The sequence below is a fragment of the Ciona robusta genome, chromosome 5, assembly GCF_009617815.1.
Source record: "Ciona robusta chromosome 5, ASM961781v2".
In the NCBI taxonomy this organism is placed as follows: domain Eukaryota; kingdom Metazoa; phylum Chordata; class Ascidiacea; order Phlebobranchia; family Cionidae; genus Ciona; species Ciona robusta.
In genome coordinates, this window is record NC_143239.1 from 6,217,168 (window position 1) to 6,229,695 (window position 12,528).

General features: G+C 35.2%; 4 protein-coding genes across 6 annotated transcripts; 3 read left to right on the forward strand and 1 right to left on the reverse strand.

The window, feature by feature from the left end:
* The first annotated feature begins 39 nt into the window (after positions 1-39).
* Positions 40-865, forward strand: LOC149736030 (small ribosomal subunit protein eS10-like). The gene has a single exon (XM_089878418.1). It carries the CDS (start codon positions 140-142, stop codon positions 617-619), a length of 480 nt encoding a protein of 159 aa, XP_089734544.1. The 5' UTR covers positions 40-139; the 3' UTR covers positions 620-865.
* On the reverse strand, positions 71-12,497 carry LOC149736031 (dol-P-Man:Man(7)GlcNAc(2)-PP-Dol alpha-1,6-mannosyltransferase-like). 3 transcript variants are annotated; one of them, XM_089878413.1, is made up of 11 exons: positions 12,304-12,496; positions 11,347-11,479; positions 10,728-10,901; positions 10,377-10,458; positions 10,030-10,142; positions 9,618-9,738; positions 9,298-9,378; positions 8,804-8,935; positions 8,286-8,439; positions 7,882-7,979; positions 71-7,584 (listed from the first exon to the last, which is right to left on the reverse strand). In XM_089878413.1, the coding sequence occupies exons 3-11, from the start codon at positions 10,894-10,896 to the stop codon at positions 7,305-7,307; spliced, it is 1,230 nt and encodes a 409-aa protein (XP_089734539.1). In that variant the 5' UTR covers positions 10,897-10,901; positions 11,347-11,479; positions 12,304-12,496; the 3' UTR covers positions 71-7,304. The 3 variants fall into 3 exon arrangements, with proteins under 3 accessions (XP_089734539.1, XP_089734537.1, XP_089734538.1); XM_089878411.1 differs by having other exon boundaries at positions 12,089-12,496; XM_089878412.1 differs by lacking the exon at positions 10,728-10,901 and having other exon boundaries at positions 12,089-12,497.
* On the forward strand, positions 851-2,379 carry LOC149736032 (nucleolar protein 16-like). Its single transcript, XM_089878417.1, has 4 exons — positions 851-986; positions 1,141-1,328; positions 1,611-1,720; positions 2,031-2,379. The coding sequence occupies exons 1-4, from the start codon at positions 883-885 to the stop codon at positions 2,181-2,183; spliced, it is 555 nt and encodes a 184-aa protein (XP_089734543.1). The 5' UTR covers positions 851-882; the 3' UTR covers positions 2,184-2,379.
* LOC149736033 (uncharacterized) lies at positions 3,930-6,925 on the forward strand. The gene is made up of 4 exons (XM_089878406.1): positions 3,930-5,400; positions 5,659-5,818; positions 6,179-6,249; positions 6,660-6,925. The coding sequence occupies exons 1-4, from the start codon at positions 3,930-3,932 to the stop codon at positions 6,800-6,802; spliced, it is 1,845 nt and encodes a 614-aa protein (XP_089734532.1). The 3' UTR covers positions 6,803-6,925.
* Positions 12,498-12,528: the final 31 nt, after the last annotated feature.

The window sequence follows — 12,528 nt, forward strand, 5'->3', positions numbered from 1 at the left end:
AAAACTTTTCGCTGGTCATCACTTTTGTGAAACCACCGAACCGTGACTCCAATTTCGCAACGCGTGTTCCTTTTGCGAATGTTTTCGTACAGATCGCCTGTCTAATTCAGTATTTGTATAAAATACTACAGCCAGCAGAATGTTGATGCCAAAAAAGCACAGAGTTCTGATTTATGAGCATCTATTCAAGGAAGGCGTTCTAGTCGCCATTAAAGACCCGTTTCTGGACAAACACCCAGAGCTCGAGTCGGTGCCAAACCTGCATGTAATGAAAGCATGCCAATCTTTGAAATCTAGAGGTTACGTCCGTGAAAACTTCACATGGCGCCATTACTACTGGATTCTGACGAACGAAGGCATTCAATACCTCCGTGATTTCCTTCACCTTCCCCCAGAGATTGTTCCCTCAACTTTGAAGAGGCAACCACGTCCCACAGACACCAGGATGCAACGACAGAAGGTCGAGTCTCGCCCTGCCTACCAGAGCGACCGGGAATCGTACCGTCATGCCCCACAAGGTGCAGGAGACAAGAAAGCAGAAGCTGGAGCAGGAACTGGAGGATTCGATTTCCGAGGAGCTGGATATGGACGAGGAAGAGGTGCTGCACCTCCACAGTAAACTAATCTTGCTGGAATTCAACGCAATTTCATCTTTTCAAGTTGGGACATGGAAATATCTGTTAAATTTGTGTGTTTTCTATGTTGACGGATTGCAGAAATATGTGACATCTGTTTAGTTTGTGTGTTGTCTATGTTTATGTGCGCGAAGTGCATAGATATATTTGTGAAATTTGTAACGAAGATTTGACTGTATTTCTGTGTCCTAAATTGCTTTAATAAATTGTGTTGTGTTTCATTGCAGAAAGTTGTTTAAATTTAAGTATGCCGAGTGCAAAGAAACACAGAAGACAAACTTTAAATTACAAACAGAACAAGAAAAGATTATGGAAAAAAGTGAAACGAAAAACTGAAGTTCATATCCCATGGTAAAGCACTAGAGCGTGTTTTAATGACTACAAACAATTCACACCAAGTTATCCCTTATAAATGAACTTTTTGCAACATATATAATCATTCCGACATTTTTCTACGTTTTTAAAACTGGCATGAAAGTATAAATTGTTCATTTTTCCATACTAGCAAGCAGATCAAGGGGTCTTGGGATTCTACAAAAAGCATGAAACAGAATTTAAGTGAAATGGGAATTGCTGTAGATCCAAATGCTGTGATGCCACTCCCAAAGCCAAACTTGGTGTTTCCAACTTTAATTACAGACATAGAAAGGGAAAAGAAAAAGCCTGGGATCCAGAAACCTAATGTTGTTAAAGGTATGAATGGACATTATATGTGTAAACATACCATTGGGTGTAAAACAAGGTAAAGGAGCAGCCTCCTATGGTTTACAATACCATAGGAGTAGGACCTATGTTATAACTTAGAAAGCAAAAACAAATGGTGTGCATTATATTAGGATACTAAAACTTATGATGAGAACAAAGTCTGTGATAGTAACTTGTACAAGTCTTTGAATCGTAATGGCAAAAACCTTGAACATTGACATGAAATGGGTTTAAGTTTTTAAATTATTGCCTTTTCTTTCATCTTAACAGAAATGGAAGTGGAAGCTGATCTTGGAGAGAGAGAAAAGAAATTTCAACTTCCAGTTGATGATGTTTTCTTCTGTACTTACATGTTGGATAAATATAAGGAAGATTATAAGGTAAGATGGAATAAGATATTGTATTATAGATGATTAAATAATACTGTTGACTGTTGTTGTACAGCAAACCATCTGAAAAATTACTACCATAAATATAAGTTTTTTTGCAAAATATAATATATATGTCCCCAAGGCTATTTAACATGCTTGTTTTTTTTGCTCCGAATAAGCACTTCATACATGGTAGATTCATACACATTCCCTATGGGGCCTATGACAATATATAGATAGTATAGAAAATAGAAATACCTATCAACCTATGCCAATGTATAGATAACATAAACTTAACATAAGTGTTCTTACTTTCCAGGCCATGGCACGAGACAGCAGAAATGCTTACCAACTTACCCCAAAACAAGTTCGCAACAAGATACGAGAATTCAAACGATCAAAACTACAATACCAGAAATACTTGGATAGCAAACAAGATAAAACTGTTAATAAAGATAGCATGGAAACGTGATAGGAAGTAAACTGGATGGAATGGTTTCTACAATACATATGTTTTTGTTTATGGTGGAATCCTTATGAAATCCTGTATAAGTGTTGAGATGCTGATGTCTTAACCACCATTTGAGTTTTATATGCTGCTACTCTGTGTCCTTGTCTTTTAAACTTTTTGCAACGCGACTCCATATTAAAATAGTCTAGAAACTTCACGCAACACTTATACCCTTTTGCATGGTAAAAAGTTAATGCGAATAGCAATTCGCATTAACTCGTAATATGATATCTCGCTAACCGCGTTATTTTGCATGGTCATTGGTTTATGCGCGTATCAACCTAGTTTAGCGTAATATTGTTAAATCTAATTAAAAAAAGTTCCTATACTTTATAGTGCTATTACGAACTAAAAAAAAATAATACCCGAAAAAGATTAAGCTTCTAAAAGTGAAACTGTAATTCCAACAAACTTTTCATTACTCGCATAATGCGAGTAACAACCAACCTTCTACAGTAGATAACACGCTTATGACGTTATGCGTTTTAACTTTGCTTTTGCAAGTAAATATGCGAGTACTTACGCGCATAAAAGTGACCATGCAAAAAGGGTATTAGTAAGTATAGGTAATACAATTTTGAGTCAAACCCTAGTTTAAGAAACATTGATAGCCATAAAGTTACAGTATTTAGCGTCTGTACAAGAGATTAACGTGTATAACTAAAAAACTTCATTTCGAACAACACTTGGCAAGCATAGGTGACCAATTGGGCCTGAAAACCTAGGTTTAGAAACCTTGATAACTAAAGCTATAGTATTTAGTGTCTGTACAAGAGCTTAGCGTATATAAACGCCTAGCTTTGTTAGACAATCTGGGAATTTCCTAATCGATTACTTCCGTTAGCATGTATTGCCCAGGTCGTGAACGCTAAGTGTATCTATTGTTTTATGCGCGAGCTACCGCAATATGACGTACAAACCACCTACACTTGTGAAATTTAGTTTAAGACAATAGATCGACTTTCTACTGACGCGAGTTCTGGTTAAAGCATCTATGAGATAGACAGGAGTTGTTATGAAAGATAATACAGTATAAGTTCGTGTGTCCAGTAATATATACATTACTTGACAGTTAGTACTGTATCATAACAATAATATCGAACGTAAGACAGGAATTTAAGGTCTATTAGAATAAATGCAGGCTTTTAAAATACCGTTTTTTTACCGAGACTAGACAGTAGTTTTAACCGTGCCAAATACTTGATAGTTTAACTTGACTGATGGTTTATATGCATACATGATATACGTGCGTGTATTCATTGCGTGCTAAAGCAAGTCATAAACAAAAGTTGGTGTTAATAGTCAAGGACTGTGTTAAAGTTATGGTATAGGGGAAATTAGATTTTGTTTACAGTTTAGCTTATTAGTGATATTTCCAAGGAATTTTTTGCTTTCCCCTCTATAAGACAATATACGACACAACAAAATACGTAGCTGGATTTTAAGTGGGTAAAACGAGCAATATTAGGCAAAGGTTAATACTGATTAGTCACAGAAATATCAGTAAAAAACGTCATTACTATGCTTCAACCTACGCAACAATAGCATTTTATCCCATGACCAAAAATGTCATATGCTATATTTTACCGTGTGATATATAGCTTTTTATTAACTTATTTGCAAACATAAGTAACCTGTGAATAACTTCAGTCGCTTATGCTGTTCTAAGTAATTATAGATAAGTTCCGACGGACGCTTGAGTCTAAAATGACGACTGAAAGTATGTTTGTTGAATCTGGAGACGGACACCCTACTCTAATCACTGAAAACCCGACTACTGCTAAAAGCGCGGGAAATTCAAAAACTACGATTATTACGTCACAAAGTAATTATGAAACAACTGCAGATATATTTGAATCGTCTGGTGAAAGTTACACAACCAGTACAACTTATACTGAACATACCACAAGTGACACTTTGAATACAACTGGTATAATAGACCTTACTACATACGGAAACTTAACTGAAAGTAAAGATTATACCACAAGTGCTCCTTTGAATACAACCGATATAATAGACGTTACTACATACGGAAATTTAACCCAAACGGAAGATTACACTGAGCCCAATGCCCCTACATCAGAAAGCACAAGTATTTGGACCCAAAATACGACAGGATTTCAAGACATAACGTCAACCGCGACGTATAGAAATGTAACTGCTTCCACTGAAACGAATTCAACGGGTTTATTGGAAATGTTTACGATTGGTGATGTAACTAAAACACATTCAGTTCAAAACACAACGACACTACCAGATCCTACGACATTCGGAAATGTTAAAGACACTACAGTAAATGATGACGTCACTACGGCAACATTTAGTGACGTCAAGTCTTCATCGGCTCAAAATACAACGTCAGCCTCTGATCCTACGACTTTCGGGAATTTTGATGACACTACAGTAAATGATGACGTCACTACAGCAACATTTAGTGACGTCAAGTCTTCATCGGCTCAAAATACAACGTCGCCACTAGATCTCACGACTTTCGGGAATATTGATGACGTCACTACAGTAACTAATGATGTCACTACAGTCAATGCAACTTCTAATGACGTCACTATAGTAGATGCAACGTTTAGTGACGCCACTTATGTACAATCGACACAAAATAACACGTCACTCTCAGATCTTACGACATTTAGCAACTTGGATGACGTCACTACAGTCAATGCAACTTATAATGACGTCACAACAGAAATATTTAGTGACGTCACGTCTTCACCGACACCATATACAACGTCATTTCCAGATCTTACGACTTTTAGAAATATAGATGACGTCACTACAGATAATATAACTTTTAATGACGTCACTACAGCAGCATTCAGTGACGTCACGTCTTCACAATCGACACAAAATACAACGTCACCACCAGATCTTACGACGTTTGGCAACCTAGATGACGTCAGCACCGTTCAAACGACATTTAGTGGCGCCAGTAAAGCAGTTTCGACAGCCATAAACGATTTAACGAAGATCAATGACGTCACGACACCACATACGTCACTTCTACCTACAATATCCACAACAAGAGACGTCACGACAGCTCGTTCAACTTTTTTACCAAAAACTGCGTCGAGTAGAAATCTCATGACGCTCACGCCCACGAAAAGCACAGATAAAACTCCCGCACAAACAATGGTACTCAGGAACACAACGACTGCATTCTCAGGTAAATAACTAAATAAAACAACGCAAATGTCCGAACACGAGTGATCATGTGTAACTGTCTAATACACTGCGTCGTCATTTATATAAAATCCCGCTCCAAGTTATACGTTGTAACTCGTAAGCTGGCACAAGGCGTATGAAACGCAACACCCGTGTTATAACGACTGTCGTTTTCCGGCCACGCGAGGATAAAGTAAGTTACATTCATTTATTCATATAAAAAAGTAATCATTCGCATAAATAACTCTTTGCATTGTAGGAAACTCAAGCAACGCCACAATCAGTGCATTCGTTACAACGCCAAGTAGTGGATCTATCGACCCAACAGTACTCGCCCTCTTTATTTCAATATCAAGCATAGTTTTGTTCTTCATTTTCATTACGTGCATGTTATCTCTTTCAAGAAAAAAGAAAAATAAGTAAGTTGCTTTCACTAAATCCAAGCCCTGATTCTTTAGCATTGGCTTGAATTTGATTTGAACCCAGCATTTTTGTTGTTTTTTAACCCAGGCGTGGATTTTAACCCAGCATTTTTGTTTTTTAACCCTGGCGTGGATTTGAACCTAGTATCTTTGTTTCTTTTACCCTGGCCTGGATTTGAACTCAGTATCTTCGGTTCTTTTACCCTGGCCTAGATTTGAACCCAGTATCTTTGGTTCCTTTAACCTGGCCTAGATTTGAACCCAGTATCTTTGGTTCTTTTAACCTGGCCTAGATTTGAACTCAGCTTCCCTAATGTTCGAAGCTTGACCATAACTTACAAACATGTTTTTCACAAGGTTCACATCAGGAAATAATCTTGAAGAACACGAAGCACCACCTCATCCTTATCCACAGTACAATTACGAAGGTGTGATACTTGTTATAAGTAGGGTGGGGGAGACGGGACACTTTTAGCGCATAATACCCAAATATCCTGGTCGTGTTTTAAATGATTAACAACGGTATATGGGAGTCGCAAGGATACGGTTTTATAATTCTTTGAATATTCTTTGTTTACTACCAAACCAAATGGGACGAGAAAACCGAAATAAAAGGTGTTTCATCTTTCCCCAAACATACTATATATCTTATCATGCAAATGTATCACTAAAACACGGATCTCTAGGCGCAGTCCACAACTGCCATATTTTAACTTTAAAAAAGATCTTTACAAAACATTTTTTTGTGATAAGATAACAAGATTTACAGTTCCAACAGTAGTCACAAAAAACGCCAGGAGTTTTGTTTCAAACTTTACAAGTATATGTTTTTGTACAGGGAATGCGGCAGAGTTGGTGGTAGTCAAAGAACATCAAAGTAGTATAATAATTGGCAACAAAATACGAACCAGACATGAAGAAACAACATTTAACAGTAACAGAATACAACAACAATCACATTCGTTGACTTACAAAGTATAAAAATCTATTGATGTTGTTTTGTATTAATTAACCCTGGAATGCAGATGATACTGGAATTGCGAAAAAACGATTAATGAACTAAACAAGTTTTTTTGGTGAACAAAACCTGTTTACAGCTTTATTCAGGATAGGGTACTGTGGGGGTAAGATGGATACCATTAGCACATACTATCCAATCAGCTATATCATATCATATTTTTAACAACTGACATCGCTTTTTTAAAATCCTTAGGATATGGTTTTATAATTCTGTAATATTCTTTGCTTACTACCAAATGGGACGATAAAATGAAAACTTGGACCATCTTACCCCGACTTACTACATAAGACACTTCTTGTTCAGACAACTTAAATGCGTTTTAATTTGGCAATGTACCAAACATCTAATTTTGGTGCAGCAGAAGAACTTTTTCTTTATATCACTACACCGCTTATAATTTTTATTTATTTATTTTTCTAGTGCAAAAATTTCCCAAAAAATTGAATAAAAAAACAATATTATTTAACCATGGTTTCCAAAATCTCTACGTTGCCATAACACTAAAGCTGGTGCAGTTTTAACATTTGGCAACACTGGCAGATTAAAAAAACTTGGAAACACTGGTCCAAAATACTGGTTTAATTTGATTAAGCCAAATCCTGCATAGCTATCTACAGTGGTTAGCCTTTTGTAAGTATCATACCACAAGGTTGGAAGTTGTGTGTTATACTCCATGATGGTGTGCGTTATATGGGGAGAATGAAGCAAGTCTGTTACCATCAAGTTCTCCGTTTTGTTGTACCTAGAATTTGGATTTATGAATGCCTATCGAAGCTGGACAACAAATTAAGAAAACAATTACCAACAAAGTTACAAAAGTAACAGAGTAACTTGTAAGCGGGCACAATATATATAAAACAGAACACTCGTGACATAAGGACTGTTGTTGCCCCCTGCCACACGAGAATAAATAAGTTACATTAATTTAATGTATATTAAGATCTGAACAACACGTTGGCATAGGTTGCTCAACTAGTATGTGGGGGTCACATTATTAACAAAATATAAAAGACACATATATATGTAGCATATACCATACCTCCAGTGTGGGCACTGTTCTCCAAAGCGGGAAACCCCCGTTTGAGCAGCAAGATTACAAATATGAAGGTGAACTGGTGGACTTTGTGAGCATGGTATCTGTGATTGAATTGAGTCATGTATAAGTATGTGTATGTATATTCTACTTATAAAACAGTATATAATTGTTATACATTTTGGGTATAATATAAGTCTTTTTTTTAGTCAATTTATCTTCTATACTGTGTGTAGTGTCCTGCAGTGTGCCACGCCCTGGAACCTAGAATTTATATCAGAGTTGGCCCATTACCCTATACATGTCCTATGGTCAATATATAAACAAAAAATTATGTAATGGGACCTTTGGTTTAGGCCAGATTTAGACCATTATCCCAAAAATACCACATAAACAAAACATTAACTTACTTTTTCATGAAGTTCTTTAAGTATTTCACCCCCAGGATAATTATGAAGTGAAGCAGAAAGAAGGATGATTGAAAACATGAGGTTTAAAACAAGGCAAGCTAATGAGACAAGACCAAGTAATGAGAAACGTTTGGATGAAGTGCTTCTGTTGTAACTGAGGATACAGGAAGGTATGATAAACTATATATAATTAAATGATAAGATATATATAATTAAATCTCATATTAAATATAACGTGGCGGAAATCATAAGAAAGTAACACTTGCATTTGCGTAATGAATATTAAAGTATCACAAGGGCTTCTATATTGTATGTGCGTGGTCCTACAGCATGGCAAGGCAAGGTAAGGTACCTAGAATTTAGGCCAGAGTTGGCTCATTATCCCAACATCCAGAGTGTTACTGCAAGCACCTCACCAGATGTTAAAGCCTGCCACTTCCCGAAAGTTAACTACAAAGACTTACATATGGGCACGGTTTGTAAACTTTCTCATCTTTGTTACTATACATTGAACTTACATATGAGCAAGAGCTGATGCAGCCACAGCGTTCAACATAGGGAAAGTATAAATGATGAAACGAAGTTCTTTGTGGGGAAGTTTAGAGAAAACAAGAATAAAAACCAGGCTTGGGATGAGAAGAGAAGATGATCTAAGGATGTTAGGATCATGTTATATCAACATTTTATCTTACAGTTATTCTATGTTAACATTCAATCATATAAACATCCCATCTTAAATTCTATCTTAAAATTTATCCCAAATTATCAAAGTACATTGACTGATAATGTTATTCATAATCTTTAAAGGGTGAGTTTTGGTAACTCTTAAATAAATGAAAGAAGTGTTTATTTTTCTTTGCTTAATTGTAGTGGGTCACTTTACTAGTTATAACACGGGCTGCATATTTTAAATACTAACTAAGAGAAACATTTTCCCAGACACTTAAATATACTGCAAATAGCTCCAGCTTTTTGCATACTAAACATTTAAACAAAAAGGTAGCTAACTTACCTTCCAGGTTTTAGCCAAATCCCATACAGCACTGGTAAAATAGAAGTTAATAATGATCTTGGTAGAACTGAAGTAAAATACCTGCGAGAATAAAATACGTCTTGGGTGCAAAAACATATATTTTCCTGTCAGTTTTAATACAAACATAACAGCCTATATGTATGACACAATATTCTTTATTTTTATGAGAACAGAGAAACCCCACATTATGCAATCTACTATAATAAGGTAATAGCTGTATATGGTACTTAATTAAGACATGTATGCACCACCAGCTTTATACTTATAAACAATTTATACTACAAAACAACAACACTTACCAGTGAAAGGGTGAGGTCCCCCAGTTAGAACTTTTATTAAGAACCACATTATACCACATGACTTGACCTTCTGGCCAAACCCAATGACCCCACAGGTAAGAATCAACCAACACAGTGAGACCTGTAAATAGAATACTCAGTCATTTGCATATGTGAAGTTGATATACAAAAATTGGTCAATTTTTTACATAGTGAAATTTGGTATGAAAAGTTGCTAATAAGCATGGTAACACAATGGGGCAAAAGATTAAATGTTATGAAGATTATATATAAAGTAAATGTTAGATAAATAACATATCACATCCAATACTCTTCATATTCCAAAAGCTAGTTTAAATGCCAAGCCAGTAAATTGAATATATGGTTAAAAACTGCAAAACTAATTATTTTTAAGCAAGCACTTACTACTTACCCAGAGTTACCACAGCAGCAGGTACACATGTTAAGATTATTTCCTTGATTGTAATCTTTCCATTTATCAAGGATATCACAAGGCAGGTGCCAAGTAGAATGCATAACTCAAACCTAAAGCAATGTATGGGTAATGAATTTTTATAACCAATTTATATTAATCTATGAAGTTACATATATGGCTTAGCAGCTATGCTTTATTTGTTTTATTTAATCTAATTTTGGTTACATTTTTGGAAAGTTAAATAAAATGTGTGTTATGTACTCAGTACTGACTAATATGTAGCGTTGGTACATAAATAAGAATGATGGATATTACATTGAGATGGTAAGCATGTTGGAGCTTACCTGAAAATAATGATACCAGCCGCAGAAAACCAGATAAACGATTTATTCTTGTTCCTTAGCCAAGAGGATAGAGCTAGTAAAACTGTGAAAGTAAAAAATACATATATAAAAATACCATTAAAGTTGTATTTAAATGCAACAATTATGCAACACACATGTGGCTCAATGACAGACAAAACCATTTATTTTATAACTGCAGTTTAATACCTATGAACTCCGGTAGTGTAATGCAGGACAAGTTGAATAGAAATTATCAATATTCAATAAATATAATCACTATTCGAAAAATAAAACGCTGTACCAATGTTCTAATTCATAAACTTTTTAAAAAGTTTAAAACTTGTTACTTACCTAAACACAGGGCAAATACATTAGGTAGTGGTCGGCTTGAGTAAAACAAAAAATGGAATTGTGAACAAACAATGACAATGAAACACTTTGATGTGGTTGAATCATAATATAGTTTCAAAGCCTTGGTGAATTTGTTTAACCCGTATGCAACAATGAGACCCAGACACATACGAACTGTAATTAATGTTAGAAGTTAGTGTTGTTACTATTGGGTTGGCAGTTAAAGGTATTGGTGTGAAAATGTGTGAGGCGGGTTACAAACTGTTTACTAGTGTTATGTTGAGTACCAAGCTTATTGGCTTCAGAGTTTTATATGAAAAGGTGGGAAGGGGTTAGGTTTAAACATACAAACTCACTGTGGTATTCTTAAAAGTGAAAAACTTTGCCACAGCAAAATAGTATGTCTTTTTCATAGTACTCTGGTGAATTTATGTGATCACCCACAAAGTAACATACATGGTAACTCGTAAGCTGGCACGAGGTGTATAAAACAGATTAACAGAACACCCTTGATATAACGAGTGTTGTTTTCCGGCCACGCGAGGATAAGTAAGTTACATTCATTCATTTATTCAATGGCATTTACAAGTCAGATTTTCAAATGAGGCCCATCAGTTACCTATGTATTGTGACACAAGTTTGCTGGTTGTGAAATATGAAGAGATGAAAATAAACGGGGATGAGATTGCTGATACAATTATTGGACCAATGAAAGTACGAGGAACCACACCAGGGAACTCATGGTGGTCGTACTGTAATAAATGCAAAATATAAAAGAAATCAATCAATATAAACTATAAAATCAAGCTTTGAAAACTGCTTTGGCAAGCTGAAAATATGGCAGTACGGATAGAAAATAATGGTTAATATTAGTAAAGGTCAGTGGAAATCCGACCAATCCATCTTTGCCTTTATATGCCAGGTTATACATAATACATGTAATATAAAAACTTGTATTACATTATGCTAAGACACAAGCGTGGGGCTGAAACACATTTTCTTTACTTTTGTACATTTACTCTTCTACTTTCAAACAATTCCCCAATTAAGTGCATTCACGTGTTATTTTTATCAACATTTCAGCTACAAAAATGTTGTGCAAATATATGTCATCATAGGCACGTTACAAACTTGTATTATATGAATTTAACAACCTTATGGTTATAGATATTACCGTTTATTTACACTTATGGCCAATACGTAACAGTCACACTGTTTCACTGTTTGATGCTTTGGGTTTATATGGAGAAATATTAAATTACTGAATTACATATCCTGAAATAAGTTACTTTATGAATACTGTTGGACATTAAACAAGTAAATTCAAAACAGTAACGTAAAAAAAACGCATTAAAACTTACGCTTGTTATGTTATGACCGTGATATATAACATCGTGTATGGCTTGTATGTTAAAGCTCTCTTCTACTTTAGTATAGGGGCATAAAACGGCATATAATGAAACCAATATTGCTGGTACCAAATACAGCATTCCTTCGACGTTTGAATTAGTGATTTTCGTGTATTTTAGGCAAAACACGAAGCAGCAAACGTGTAATTGCACAACGCTATTTATACCTGTATTTAAAAGTCAAACTACAGCCGGGTATTCCCCTTAAATTGATGACATCACGATTGGCAGAGACATGTTGATTACGTTGCAATTTTAATAATCACAAAATTTAAACTTTTAATGCTTGGAATCTTTAGTCACCTTTATGGCTTTCTATTCATTTTATTACGATATATATATGTTCTATGTAACTGTTTTCACTGTTTATTCGCAATTTACAAACTTTAAAA